Here is a 15,671-nt window from a genome sequence, read left to right on the forward strand (position 1 = left end):
TTCTCATGCAGAGGGTGTTGCATGCGTGACAGGACTGAGCTGACAGAAAAAGCTCTCTTCTGCATTGAACAATTCTGAAATTAATATTTAACTGGTTGATTGACCACTGTGTTTTAATCTTTACGTTGAATTTCAGTCTTTTGAATAACCTCAAAGAGTTTAACATACTCAGCACGAGAGACTTTGTTGACACAGTTGTTCAGTGGAATCTCATTATGAGTGCTTGACTGAGTTCCAAACCCACCAATTGATCCAGTTTAGCAGAGGTTGCCAATGCAGTAATCCAATGACATCTCATGTATGTTTGGTTAAAATTCAAATGCACTAATGTATTTAGGTTAGCATTGTTTGTTGATATGGCTGTCAAGGAGACTGCGATCATGGTTATTTTGTTTTTTGTATAACCTGTTAATACTTTTGGTGGATTTTGAAGCATTGTTTGTTTATTTTTATTGTTCTGTGAACATCTGAGAAACCTCCTAATATTATTATAGGGGTTGTGAGTTTGATAGAAGTAGATACTGGAGCGGTGGAGATCAAGGAGTGAATGAAGAATACAGGGAATGTGAAGTGGGAACAGGGATTACATGGTATAGAGTAAGTGTCAGTCGTGTATGTAGGAAGTATCAGGGATTGAGTTTACGAAAGGGTAAATGAATTGTTGAGAATTGGGGGTTAAGAGTTAGGGAGTCTCGTACCCATTTACCAAACAGCAAATGGATGTGGGTGTTTTTAAAATGTTCACACCAGCAGCCGTCCATCCCCATTTTTGCTTCAAACGTGTCTCTAACGGTAGCAGCTCCACCTCCAGCCTCCCCAAACAACCTGTCACAAACTTATTGTAGGCAGGTATTGCTGGCCAGCGTTGTAAAATCATGAAATTGCCCAACTGCCGATTCCTGCCTCAAAATGAAAATCCTTCCCAGATTGTTGTTGTATTCATGAAAGGTGGGAGTCTTACATTGCTGACTGCATTCGGGTGAGCAATTTTCACAGCATTGCCCATAATGCCACTTCCCTAAACCACGAGTGGGCAGAATAAATTCCTTGTTTTTTTTCTCTTGTCAGAGCCTGGATGATGTTATTAAAGACCTGATGGCCTCAGTGAATCGGGAGCTCTCTGAGAAACAGTCACTCGCAGTCAGTACGATGTTTCCTCTCACAAAAGTTGAACTAACGGCCACAACAGCTGAGGGAACCGAAACGTTCATTTTTGAGTTCAGCAGTATTGAGGCACGAGCTGGCTTTGAACACGTGTTCGAAGAAACCAAGAAGAAATTAGGTACTACGCTCTATCTGCTTACGTTGGTGTGGAAGATTCCATTGCAACACGGACGAAGAGTATGGAGTTATTTTCATAGTGTCATGGTCAATATTTACCCCATGATTAGCATCATAAAGAAAATCAGATGGAATCCCCACAACGTGGAAACGGGCTATTCAGCCCATTGAGTACATACTGACTCTCCAAACAGCATCTCACCCAGACCCATCCCCCACTACCCTATCACTGCAACCCTGAATTTTTCTTGCTAATTCACATGGCCTGCACATTATGGGTAATTTAGTGCAGCCAGTCCACCTAACTAGCTCATCTTTCAACTGTGGGAAGAAATCAGAGCACACAGACACGGGGAGAATATCAAACTCCATGCAAACGGTTGCCCAAGGCTGGAATCAAGCCTGGGTCCCTGGCACAGTGAGACAGCAGTGCTAGCCACTGAGCCACTGTGCTGCTGTTTTGGTCATTATCACATCATTGCTGTGTGCAAATTGGCAGCCACATTTCCTGTATTACAACAATGCTTACACTTCATAAAGTACTTTATTGCCCATAAAGTACTTTAAAACAACCAATGGTTATGAAAGGTGTGATAAAATAAAGCAATTAATCTCCAGATTTGCAACTTTGTTACAAAATCACACAAAGGAATTTCTTTCCTGAGCTGTTATGAATATCAAGCCTATGTTAAGAGATTAATGCTGTGAGAGTTTATCGTAAGTCCTGTTTAGAAGCTGAATTACCCTGATCTATGCAGGATCACCTGTGGCAGTATTGCAAACAAATATCTGAACTGCTTTCCTTCACCTTCCTGTACAGAGGAAGGCAACCAGGAAGGTTTGCCTAAAATAATCAAATGTGAGGCTGGATGAACACAGCAGGCCAAGCAGCATCTCAGGAGCACAAAAGCTGACGTTTCGGGCCTAGACCCATTGGCACTTGGTTGGAAGCTGGCACGTATGTTCATTCAGGTTGAACTGCTAAATTAAACCTTGTGCACCTTGCTACACATATGCATTATTGCAGAACAAGGTCTACACAGTATCTTACAGACTGTGCACCAGTGCATTTCTGCTGGAACATCAGGAACATATGGAAGCAAAATCATATGCACATCACAGTGAATTGCCGTGGGTTAGTGAATGCATAATTTTGTAAAGTATCTTTATTTACAGTCTGTTTTTAAGTGGTGTTGGCATAGTTCAAGTCTTTAAACTCTTACATTGATCCCATCATGCAGATGATTTCACTCTGCTTGTCTTTCTGAAGTCAGACTTGGCGGCATTTTCAACTTTAACCTTTTACTAAACTCAGCCACGATCTTATTGATTTACAGAGCAGACTTGAGTGGCTGATGTTCCAGCAGAAATGCACTGGTGCACAGTCTGTAAGATACTGTGTAGACCTTGTTCTGCAATAATGCATATGTGTAGCAAGGTGCACAAGGCAATTTTAAGGGACCATGCACTGAATAAAATATAAACTACTATCGTTTACAGGGAGCATTAGTCAAATGGCCTACTTCTGTTCCTGTTTCTTATGCTGTTATGTCTTTATCTTTTCAATTAAGTGATAAATATCTCAGAGAAATGTAAGGCTGGAGTAAATTGCAGAATTAGGAACAGGTAAGCATGTATGGATTTGAAAACAAGGGTAAGCTTTTAAAATGCCCAAGGAATTTGAGGATCAAATCACTAATGTGGTGACTTGGAACTGTGAGATGTGGAGTTGTTCTTGAAGGTGTTCTTTGTTAAGAAACATATTTCGAAGAAAGCGTATTTTTTTCATTGGGCACGGTGGCACAGTGGTTAGCACTGCTGCCTCACAGCCAGGAGCCTGGGTTTGATTCCAGCCTCAGGTGACTGTCTATGTGGAGTTTGCACATTCTCCTCGTGTCTCTGTGGGTTTCCTCCAGGTGCTCCAGTTTCCTCCCACAGTCCAAAGATGTGCAGGCTAGGTGGATTGGCCATGCTAAATTTCCTGTAGTGTTCAGGGATGTGTAGGTTATAGGGGGATGGGTCTGGGTGGGATGCTCTGTGGGTCAGTGTGGACTTGTTGGGCCGGAGGGCCTGTTTCCACACTGTTGGGATTCTATTTAAAAACAAATTCCTCTATTTATCCCCTATACCAGTTTAGAACACTCTTACATTTATTTTATGAGGTACATTAACATAAATCATGCAAAGTGCTGCTGATCTATTCCACTTTGAACATGTTCAAAGGCCTGATATGCATTCCGTATAGGTATTATGGTCTAATGAGATGGACAGCATTAGATCAATCACTCCTGTGCACAATTACAACTGTAGAAATCCAGCATTGACTGTGTAAATGTCAAATACGGAGGGCAAAGGATTAATCTATCTCTAAGGTGATCTCATTACTCATAACACCCTTTTTAGTAGCAAATGTTATTTAAGGTCAAATTTAAACTTCAGAACGTTTTTAAAAAATGGATTAAATGTGAACTGCTGCCAAATGTGAAAGGGGCAGCGCAAAGACGAGATACACTTCTTGAAAATGAGACATTGTTACAGACTCTGTGTGATTGACAATTTTGCATTGTCAGTAAGAAGTTGTTTAAGATTGGTGTCAGACCTTTGTAAAGGGGTAAAGCCATTTCCATTCTGGTCCAATGTCTCCCATCTGGCAAAATTCACTGGCAATCAGTTTCCCATCTCATTTTATTCTATTGCCATTCACGCTATCTGAATCTCACAGTCTGTTTGCTTCAGGCGTGTAAAGCCTTCAAAATAATAGGATGCCAAGCCAATAATATTCTGTCAGTTTAAGCTATTTTTAGCGTGTCATCATGTCCTAGTTACAAATGTTACCATAACTCAGACTTTGAAGAAACAATAATCTCTTGTTAATCTACATTAGTTTCATGTCACAGCTTATAAAACCATAGCCAATCATGGTCATATATCACTATTGCACAGAACCTCAGAAAATGTCTGGAACCTACCAATATTTATAAAGAACAAATGTTCAGCAAGATATACTAAAAGAAAACCCTTCAATTTCATTATCTTTCCATCCCATTCGAGATAAAGGTAGACTCTTCTTGGACAGCATAACTACAATTAGGAATTGCTTATATCTCAACAGAGCAAAGTGAAACAGCTCAAATAACACCACCTCGTGTCGGCTAATGGATCAGTTGGAAACACACTCCCCTCAGAACCATGTTGTGCTTCAAGACCCACTCCAGGGCTTGAACGCAAAAATCAAGGCCGTCACTCCAGTGCAGTATTGAGGGAACCCTGCACGATCAGAGGTCCCATCCAAATCCCATGGCACTTTTTTGAAGGAGGCTATCAAATTATCTTTGGTGCCTTGGCTAATATTTATTCCTGCATCAACATCACACGAACAAATCTGCTTTCGAGTTATTCTTTTGTGGGGTGTGGGCATCACTGACAAAGCTATTGTAAGTTGCCCTTCCCTAATTGGCCCTGAACTGAGTTGCTTATGAGGCCAATTCAGAGGATAGTTAAAATTTGACCACATTGCAGTGGGATAAGAAAAACAAAATGCTGGAGAACCTCAGAATATCTGCCAGTATCTATGGACAGACAAATCAAGTTAGTGCTTCAAGCCCAGTATGACTCTTCCTTCAAGCATTGCCACAGGTCCTGATTGACATATGAGCAGAGCAGGTAAGGAAAGCAGATTTCCTCCTGTAAAGGTGATTAGTGAACCAGATGTGTTTTTATGAAAAGAAACATGAGTCTCATGGTCACTATTACTGAGGCAGAGTTTCAATTCCGGATTTATTCATTGAAGTTAAATCCTACCAGCTGCCATTCGAACACGTCCTCAGCTCATTAACCTGGGCTCCTGTATTACCAGCTCAGTGATATTACCTCTACAACACTGCCTTACCCTAAAATTAAACATTACTTAGCCATTGCTGTTAGTGAGAGTTCGCTGAATCCAAATTGGCTGCTGTAGCTCCTGCGACTATACTTCAAAAATACCTCATTAGCTGTAAAGTACTTTGATGTAACCGATGGCCATGAAAAGTGCTATATAAATGCAACATTGTTCTCTTTTTCCAACTGAAAAATGTGGTTTTATGATACTGCATTTACTTTTCTTCGTTGCCTATCAGTGGTATTGTGCTATTATTCCTGGAAATGTGCCAATACGAGGGACTGATTTTCTTCCTGGTCCCTACCAAGTCACTACAATTCGGTAAGCCCAGAGTTGGACATCCACTCAGCATCATTTGAATGGAATGGGCCAATCTCCAGTGCCACATCAACGTGTACTAGTGAGAACAAACCCTGATGGTCCTTCAGACCTAGTGACCTCTGGGTCAACAGAAAAGAAAATATAATTTATTTTAGAAAAGATATCGAGGTCAAGGAAGTGTAATTATAAATACACCTTGAGAGATAACTCCGCAGATGTCGATAAGCTATCACCGTTTACTTACACGTGCATAGTCCTTGACACTGGCCCAGCTTCCTCAGAGTCAGCTCTCGGAGTGAACAGAACCTCTTACACTCCTGTTTATATCTGTCAGCCAGACCTCCCTGAATGGACTAGGTTAACAGACCCAATAGGGGAACCCATATTCAGTGAGGTCCATCTGGCTGACCTTGTTACAATCACTACGGACTTGTTCCTTTCAAAATTCAAATATCCCCGTTGTTGCTTTTACAATATGAGTAAATGGTGTCCTATGTGTCCAGCAACAGCATAGTATATTGAACAGGTATATGTCACACACACACATTCTGTCATTTACCCACCCATATTTTGTTATATGTGTATATTGACTCCCTCAGGTGGGAAATTGAATTTTTTTGCCTTCCCACCTTCAGGGTTTCTTTCTGGGGCTTTGGTGTTACTCCAGTGGAAAGCCTTCCAGGCCTCAGACACAGCATTGGAGCTTTGGCATCTAACCTTGAGATCCCAAGCTCTATCATCATTCAGTGTTGTACAAACAGGATACTTGTGCGAGCTGAGGAGATCACCAGGCAATGGGCAATGCTCAGGAATTGTGATGTGCAGTTTTCCATTGATCAGCCATATTGGGTCTGGCCTGTTTATGGGGAAATGCTAAAATTGCGCAGCTTTGGCACAAAGTTCTTTGCTTTGTCTGGAGCACTTATAAAAGGGCAGGTGTAACTCAGCAAACTTCATATAGCACTGGCTTGCTTGAGCAATCTTGACTCATTGCCAGCAGACATCACCAGAATATACTTATCATATCATATGTCAAAGATAATTCCACTGCTCGCAACTTGATCTGACTGTGCTGTTTAATAAGGATTAAGGAGATGGTAACTGAAGTATGGGCCTGTATTTGTACCTTTGTCCTTGGCTGACTCCAGCTTTTGAAAAGCATAGCATTCTCCTGTTGTCTAATGCCTGAAGAGTTATTTTCTGCGAGCAGCCAACATTGGGTCTTAAAAAGTGAAATGGCAAAGACTGACTGTCTCATTTCCTTATAATCCCTATTATAAATAATACAGAACAGGAGTCTTGTTACAATTTGGATCTTGAAGCACAAAAGAAGCACTCATGTCAAGACCCATCCATTTACTTTATTGACCTTGTTAATATTATTTCTCATTGACATCACAGAAGGTCCTCTCTGTTGAAGTAAGAAAAAAAACTAACATTCTCACTTGTCACTCTTCTTCTTTGAACTTGTTCATCTCAATTTAATTGCTGTAGCTCTTCAAGCCAGTGAAAAAGGACGGTGAGGTGTAACAGGGATTAAAACTTCTCATATTCCTACAAGCCTATGTTGTCTTTGTGACATCTTTCTACATGAATATGTGTTAATGAACATCGAAGTACTGAAGCTGCAAGACATTTGCTTCAAATTCAGGCTTGCAGCTTTGACGTGTCTCAACAGTCAATGAGCTTGAGGAGTTTGTAATTTGCTGTTCTGTTTTAAGAGGAAAAAAAACCCATATCTTCATGTACTGTTTGTTTCTACTCATTTTCCCAGAGTCAGTGTGGGCTCAATGAATAGAGCCACTCCTTCCATTTCTCCACCTAGGTTCTGGGAAAATGTGGTTGCCAGCATTATCCAGGTTAGGAGCAAAAACAAAGTTGCTGGAAAAGCTCAGCAGGTCTGGCAGCATCTGTGGAGGGAAAAACAGAGTTAACATTTCGGGTCCGGTGACCCTTCGTCAGAATAATTTCTTCCTCCACAGATGCTGCCAGACCTGCTGAACTTTTCCAGCAACTTTGTTTTTGTTCCTGATTCACAGCATCCGCAGTTTTTTCAGTCTTTATTATCCAGATTAGACTGTTGCTGAAAGCATGGTAAAAAGTGCTTGATGATTTCCGTTATTTCAACTGGAAGATTTTTGGGATAGGTTTTCCTGGGCATGTTTCTTATCCTAATGGTCTCACTATTTGCCGTGAATGCTAGCTGAGGAGCAGAACATGCTTACATTGTGGGAGTCAGAATGTTGTTTTACCAATCGTTGAAAAGTTGAATGGACTCTCTGCAGACTGCCACATTTTCGTGCTTGGATTTGCTGCAAACTAATGAAGTGTTAGAAACTAGGCCTTGTTCATCTATTACTAGTGCTTTTTGAATAGGGTGATTGAGGAGGTGGAAAAGACGTGAGACTTTTCATTGTAAAAATATCAGCCACACACATTTTCAATAGGTGATCAGCTGCTATCTTCAGTGCATAGCCTTAGGCTTGTTTTGTTTACTTATCTTACAGCTTTGAACAAAGATCATTGGGACCCAGAATTCCTGAAGGCCATTCCCATCATGAAGACACGGAGTGGAATGCAGGTGCTGTAGCTTGTCTGAATCTTAAAGATAGAAGTTAGGAAATTACTGCTAGAGATATTTTCGTTGAGAGCCTTAATGTGTTTATGGCAATTCCATTATCCAGTTACATTAATTCTTCTATTAAATTAACAGAAATAGAAATTTGATACTGCCAGTCTGTTAAATCTTTACATTTGACTCTCATCGACAGTAATTTATAGTCTAATGTGTTTTATCATGTTGATAAAATAATGAAAACTGTATGTAACAAATGAACATGATTAGTGTGCAAGATTAAAGGTTGGATAGAAAAAGACAGGGAGAAAAACATAAAGAACCAGAGGTGAAATCTACTAGAGAGACTCCTGTGGAAGTGCTAGAAGCCCACTGGATTTCTGCCCCTCCAAACGGCAAAATGAAACTAAAGAAAGCTTTATTGTTTATAAGCCACTTCTGGTTCCAATTTTCTTAGCCACCACACTGAATTGATGGTATGCTTATTGGAGTGTTCTGTTCATCCTATCTGATAAAAATTGCAGTCAGCTCCCAATGATATGACAAGGACTTAAGTGAATGTATTGAAACAGATCACATTGTCTTTGGATGGATATCCTTGCTGCCTACTGAGGGGAGTAGATGAAAATTAGCATCAGACAGCTACCATTGGCTGATACAATTGTAAAGAAGTAAACACCTTTCTTAGGTTAGCAGTGATGCTAGCACAACCATCATTTATTGCCTATTACCTAGTTTCTATGGTGATGAGCCTTCTTCCTGAATCACAGCAGTGGCAAAGGTACTTTCCTGATGCTGTTAAGCAGGAATCTCCAACATTTGGGATAATGGGTACTGCAGATGCTGCAGAATCCGAGATAACAAAGTGTGGAGCTGGATGAACACAGCAGGCCAAGCAGCATCTCAGGAGCACAAAAGCTGACGTTTCGAGCCTAGACCCTTCATCAGATTGTGCTCCTAAGGTGCTGCTTGGCCTGCTGCGTTCATCCAGCTCCACACTTTGTTAGCCCCATTTGGATTCAATGACAATGCAGGAACAATGACATAGGTGGAAATAAGAACACTGTCACTCATAGGGAATAAGCTTTGAAGATGCATTTCCATTGCAGCTGCTGCCCTTATCCTTCATGAAGCAATGTGGATTCCATGCTGTCATCTGTCGTTTCTGTTTATCTTCCCAGTTTGATGGTAGTTTGAAATGTGTCGGGCAATCTGCCAAGATTTAAGTTTCAGTTCGCTGTCAGATTAGAAGTTATAATAATAGTCATATTGTATTTAAAATAACTGTCTGAGATAACTGAATAAGTTCAGGTTTGGGAATGTTTAGAGAATAGTGGGCGAGAGATTTCTAAAAAATGGTGCGGAAGACAGCCTGGACATTCATTCCTGATCAATTTGAAGAAACCGTGGCCTACAGGCTGAATGGGAAGAAGACTGAGATAGTAGGAACTGCAGATGCTAGAGAATCTGAGGTAACAAGGTGTAGAGCTGGATGAACACAGCAGGCCAAGCAGCATCAGAGGAGCAGGAAAGCTGACGTAATGGGCCGAGACCCTTCTAGGCCTGAAATGTCAACCTTCCTGCTCCTCGGATGCTGCTTGGCCTGCTGTGTTTATCCAGCTCTACACCTTGTTACCTGGGAAGAAGACTGGACTGCAGTATGTCAGCGTCAGGCTAACATACAGAGGGCAGTGAACTTAGGCACACAGAATAAAAACAAAGTTGCTGGAAAAGCTCAGCAGGTCTGGCAGCATCTGTGGAGGAGAAAACAGAGTCAACGTTTCGGGTCCGGTGACCCTTCGTCAGAACTGATGGTGGCTGGGAAAACGTCAGTTTATATGCAGAAAATAGGGAGATGTGTGGGGCAGGGCGTAAACGATAGGATAGAGCCCAAAGAGAGAGAAAGACTGTTGGACAGACAAAGGAGTTGCCAATGATAACTGTCTTTCTCTCTCTTTGGGCTCTATCCTATTGTTTACTCCCTACCCCACCCACCTCCCTATTTTCTGCATATAAACTGAAGTTTTCCCAGCCACCATCAGTTCTGACGAAGGGTCACCGGACCCGAAACGTTGACTCTGTTTTCTCCTCCACAGATGCTGCCAGACCTGCTGAGCTTTTCCAGCAACTTTGTTTTTGTTCCAGATTTACAGCATCTGCAGATCTTTTGGATTTTATTAGGCACAAAGAACCTGTATAAGATGAAGGCTGAATGGAGTCTTTCTGTGCTGTAAGCACTGGAGTCTGTGGCATCTGTAAAACTGTATCCAACCATGAATCAGCATCTTTATGTAAGAAAAGACTTAAAAGAAAGGCATGGAATAAGAATAGTTATGAGCTAGTAAGTTGTTCCACCATCCAACAAGATCATAGCTGATCTATACCTCTGTACATCCACATGTTCTTGGTCAGTTTTTGTGATTTGTAGAAACATACAAAATGTGAGCAGAAATAGGCTATTCACCCCTTGAGCCTGCTCTGCCATACAACCAATGTTCATCCAACTGAGCACCCTGTTCTCACTGTCTCCCTAGACCCTTTCACTCCTTGATCCCTAAGAATTATATCTAACGCCTTTGTGAAAACATTCATTGTTTTGGCCTGAACTATTTCCTGTGACTCCAAATTGTACAGGCTCACCACTTCTGGGTACAGAAATTTCTCCTTATCTCAATCCTGGATAGTGTACCCTATATTTTTAAACTGTGACCTCTGGTTCTGGACTCCCCAGATATTGGAAACATCCTCTGTTTATTCTGTCTAGACCTGTTAGAAAGTTATAGGTTTCTATGACATCCTCTCTCACTTTTTTAAGCTCCAGTGAACATAGTCCTAACCAATCCAATATTCATCTGTCAGTTCCGTCATCTCAGGAATCAGTCTGGTAAAGCCTTGTTAGGCTCCCTTCAGAGTCACAACATCCTTCCTCAGATCACAAGAGCAGAACTGCATACAGTACTCCAGGTGTGGTCTCACTACAGTCTTGTACATTTGCCTGAACTAACAGAAAACCCATCAGTTCTATCCTTGAAAACTTCCCTTCTAATTAACTTAGCAGCAATTTTAAGATTATGCCCCCTTGTTTTACATCATCTCCTGCTCCTGCAGAGAAGCTGGTTTCTTTAAGCATAGTTTGGCCTCCGATGTTGGCAAGTTGTCTACATATTATACTGTTGAACAAGCTTTGTTGTATACACTGATGTCATTGGCTGGACAGAAGATTGCTTTGGAGATGCTTCTAACAGAAATGAGCAAAGCCTGACATATTGTCAAGGTTGTGTCAGCAAGTATCACTGAACACATTGGAGAGAGGTCAGGCTGCTTCTGATTCATTAAAAGTATAGTTGTCTGAGTGCTCTTAATCCCTGGTTTTTAGCTTGCTTTCAAGCCTGAGGTGGCAGTTTGGTAAAATATGATGAGTATTTGAGCCATATGGGGCTGCAATCCTTTGGGGCATTCTACACAGGAAAGAATATGTGTTTTTATAAGTTTATTGAAAAATGCTGCCGGTGTCTGATTCATTATATTTGTGGCCAAAAAATGTCTTGCTCCAGAAACTTACATAGTTGGAAAATTTTGGGTATTTGAGGGGAAAAAAAAGAAATGTTCTTCAGCTAGCTAATTAGAAGCCAGTTATCACAAGCGTACACAGGTAGCCATGGCAAGTGTAGGTGTAATTCCCTCAGTGAGGTGAGTGTTGACCCTCTTCCCAGACAACCCTGGGCAGCCTTCTGCATCCTTTGGCTACAGTTCACCCTCTGGAGGCGTCTACTCGGTCCAAGGCGCACCCTCCACTTTTTGGCAAATAGCTGTCATCCAGTTTGATTCTGCCTAATAGAATTGGCCCGTAGATCGTGGAGACGCAGTCAAGAGGCCAATAGTGGACCCATTCTACATAGTGGGCACGATTTAAAGAAAAGTGTCATGCATAAATCTGTAAGAAATCCTTTACCTTGGTAAATTCCTTTAAAATTGTATTATTGTTCAAATTTCCTTTTCCTCTCCAGCAAGTGATTATATGTAAACACAAATAGAGATAATGAGACTTAAGAGCCTGCTCACTGTGTATTAATGTCTGGACTGTGCTGGCTAAACCTTGCAATGTGAGGTTATTAATCTTTCTTAAATATAGTGCAGTAATAGTACAGAATAACTGATTTGTTCTGGAGTTATACTTGAGTTGAAATCTGTGCAGCCATTGAAACATTTAGTCCCTATTGCTTTTATAACAGAATCATAGAATTGTTCTAGGGTAGAGGAGGCCATTTGGCCCATCGTGTCTGCTTCAGCTCTTCAGATGAACAACATTACCCAGTGCCAATCTCCTGCTTTCCCCTGTACTCCTGCATTCATTTCTATCCCAAATAATCATCCAACATCCTCTCTTTATGTCTGAAACCACTGACACATTGTTACTTTATTGTCTCACTTCTACCCTCCCCAACGTTAACACATCTGCTTCAGTGACTTTTCTCCTAATGCTTTCATGACTGCTTGTCACGTACTGTAGGATCTCCCTCTCTTCCTCATTTATATGATACCGCTGGGTGCATTACCCATTACCACAAGGTTAATTGCTGTGTTTTTGCTAATGACATGTACATTTCATCTCTATAATCACCACATGAACTGTGGTACCCTGGACTTTCCCCCAGATCAGTGCTGCCAAGAGCAAATCCACCTTGTTCAGTTTTCATCGGCATCTTATGTTCCAGTTTTCCCTTTGCAGTTACTTCCTCAAGTTGAATCCGATTTTGATATCAGTTCAACTTCAAACCTGCAATTGAGATAACGACCGGGAATGCTGAGTCAGCCTGTCTATCACTAGCTCCCCCCAACAAACTGCAAAACTCTCTCACAAGCTTTTGCAGCCTTCAGGGCTGATTTCTTCAGACAAGCACTGTGCTTAACAGCCTCCCACACTCAACCTGACACAAATCCCAAGTGTGACCATGTGCTATCCAATGCAATGAGTCGTTCTCCTATTGTATTTTGTTCCATTGACTTCACATTTTATCACTTCCATGTGCATTAATTCTGACATTGTCCACTTTGTCTGCTGATCCCTTTACTGTAACCTATTGGGAGAATTACTCCTGGTGTAAATTTATGATTGATTAGGAACATTTATCACTTGCATTGACTTTTGTGAAACTGCAAGTTGAAGGAAAAGTTAGAAAAACATTTCTGTCAGAATGCTTAATCTGTTAGCTAAATTGCATCCTAGTTATACAAAATCTTTTATTCATTGAGCAAAGTAGTTTAATAAAACAGGATGGTGAAAGGATTAATATACTGATGGATAATATGGTGCTATTTTCAGTTCTCCTGTGCATCCCCCAGTCATGGAGGACCAGACAACACCCATGAGGTCTGGGTATGCAATAGTGACGGGTATGTTGGGCAGGTCTGCTTACTAAGCATCAAACCAGTACCTACTGTGGAAGCTTGTATTGCAGTGTGTTCGGCAAGAATTATCTGCATAGCCTCTGTGCCAGGCCTCAGTGGTACACCCAGGTAGGAATTTATAAACTTTATAATTCATTGTGTGAGAGTTAATAACTTGGAAGAATTTACAAATTGTAAAAACAATCCATTTTGGACTACTAATTCACCAAGTATATTGTCACAGCTTTTCTGCCAATGCTTTGATCTTTACAAACAAATCTTCTTTCCAGTAACATGGAGTAAGAGCCGAAAATGCATTTTATAAGCTGTCCTCTTTTTTCCCCCGTTGAAAACATGTTTGTAAAGCTGACCAGCTAAGATATGTGACCACTGAGAGCAATCCTTCAGAAAATTAGTTCACAAAATGGAAAACTATATGGATTTGGGCTCTTGACTAACTACTGTTTTTATCGCCTGTACTTTTTGACTCACAAAATCCTAGTGAATGAGAGTATTTAAGGGGCATTATTTCTGCATGGTGGGAATCTATTTTTGAAAAAAGTGTAGTACATAAACTGGTGAAGAAATTCCTTTAAAATTATAATTTTGTTTAAACATAATTTGCTTTTCTTTCCGTCAAGTGATTATATATAAACATTAAAACAGAGAATACAAAACTTAAGAGCTTGTTAACTGCTAGTTAATCTCAGGATAGTACTTGCTGGATCTTTTATTTTGGGGCTGTTAGACTTCCCTAAGTTTTGTTGTAATTCAGAAGGAGTGATTTTGTTTTTATAGAGTTATACTTGAGTCAGACTCTCCAAAGGAATTTTTTTCTGTGTACAAAGAGTTATTTTTGACTTTTTTTTTAACAGTACATGCAGGGAAAAATATCTAGGTCAAATCTGTATGAACCAATGTTCCAGTTTCCATTGTATGAGGATACGCACCTCTATTCTCCCCATTGTTTTGCCCACTGTCAGCACCCCAGGGTCTCTACAATTGCCTTTCAGCTCTGTAGTCCAACTCTAATGGGGCCTAGGAGCTCTCAAGAAGTACATGAAATATCTATACATCTTCTTTGGGGACAAAACTGTATGTGGCACTACCCATAGCTGTGATCTTCTGTGATGGCAGTTCACCTACTGTGGTGTTGTACAGCGATCCCATTGTTCTTGTAAACTGCCACCTGAATTCCCTTTTCTTTCAAAAGTCCTCAGGGATGTTAGAAAATCAGAAAGTTCTCAGCAGATCAGATAGAGAAATGGAGTCAATATTTCAAGTTGAATGTGACAATTTAGAAGAGACCTGTTATCTCCCAAATTTGTTCCTACCTTACAATATTTGAACCTTTCCAGTCAGGTTTCCACCCTGACTGCAGAAATGAAATAGCCCTTGTCAGAATTACAGATGACAGACAATGTGACTATAATTATAGTCCACTATCTCTTCTCATCCTTTAGGCTCTCAAGTGGTTGATCGCATCAACCTCCTCCAACTACTGTTAGTTGCCCAGCTGAGTGAGACAACCCTCGCCTGCTTCCTTTCTTATCCATTCAGTCAGCACCAGAGAATTTTCTGGCTTCTCTTCCTCTTGCTGCACCGCATTAGCTTTGGAAACCATCAGTGGTCCCTCCTTGCCCTTGTCATATTTCTCACCCATGTGCTATTTTAAGAGCAATTATTTGTGTCTATTAATGACTGAGGACTATGCAAGGGGGTAAGTGGCAGAAGGGAGACTGCGCAAAGAATGAGGGGTGATTGTGTTTTTTCCTCATCTGCTTTGTTTTCAGGGACAGGTCAGAGTTGCTCCTGACCCCTTCCTGTGTACACCCGCACCGAACTAGCACTCTCTCCTTGGAAGATCCAACTTCCCAGCAACCATTCCACATCTCCATTTCAAACTCTGCTCAGTCACTGGGAGAACTGACTGAACGTGGAAATAGAAGCTTGAACCCATTCGACAGCGATGACACGGAAGATGATGAGTCATCCCCAAGCCCATCAGGCACACTGAGAAGTCAGGCCAGCAGATCTACCATCTCCTCGGGTACAGGGAGTAAGCAGGACCTGAATCGTTCTTATTTTCCAGTTATTACTTGTATGTGGCTCATTGCTGTATTTTACTTTATTCAGTAAGTCCTCTTGCTCTCAAATCAGACTTCTAAATGGGATGGTGTATGACACTATCTCATTCGCATCCACGCTCAGAAATAGAGATAACAA

The 15,671-nt window shown here is 41.1% G+C and overlaps 1 protein-coding gene across 3 annotated transcripts in view; it reads left to right on the plus strand.

Moving 5' to 3' along the window:
• The window catches only part of LOC125453462 (rho guanine nucleotide exchange factor 17-like), a 457,467-nt gene that overhangs the window by 411,307 nt on the left and 30,489 nt on the right, over window positions 1–15,671 (plus strand). For 2 of the 3 annotated variants that reach the window (XM_048533099.2, XM_048533101.2), the window contains exons 11-14: window positions 1,069–1,282; window positions 7,990–8,063; window positions 13,381–13,574; window positions 15,239–15,504. In XM_048533099.2, coding sequence (XP_048389056.1) covers window positions 1,069–1,282; window positions 7,990–8,063; window positions 13,381–13,574; window positions 15,239–15,504 — 748 coding nt within the window. The remainder of the gene's footprint in view (window positions 1–1,068; window positions 1,283–7,989; window positions 8,064–13,380; window positions 13,575–15,238; window positions 15,505–15,671) is intronic. The other variant, XM_048533100.2, reaches the window with a different exon arrangement.

The sequence above is a fragment of the Stegostoma tigrinum genome, chromosome 6 (genome assembly GCF_030684315.1).
Source record: "Stegostoma tigrinum isolate sSteTig4 chromosome 6, sSteTig4.hap1, whole genome shotgun sequence".
Classification (NCBI taxonomy): domain Eukaryota; kingdom Metazoa; phylum Chordata; class Chondrichthyes; order Orectolobiformes; family Stegostomatidae; genus Stegostoma; species Stegostoma tigrinum.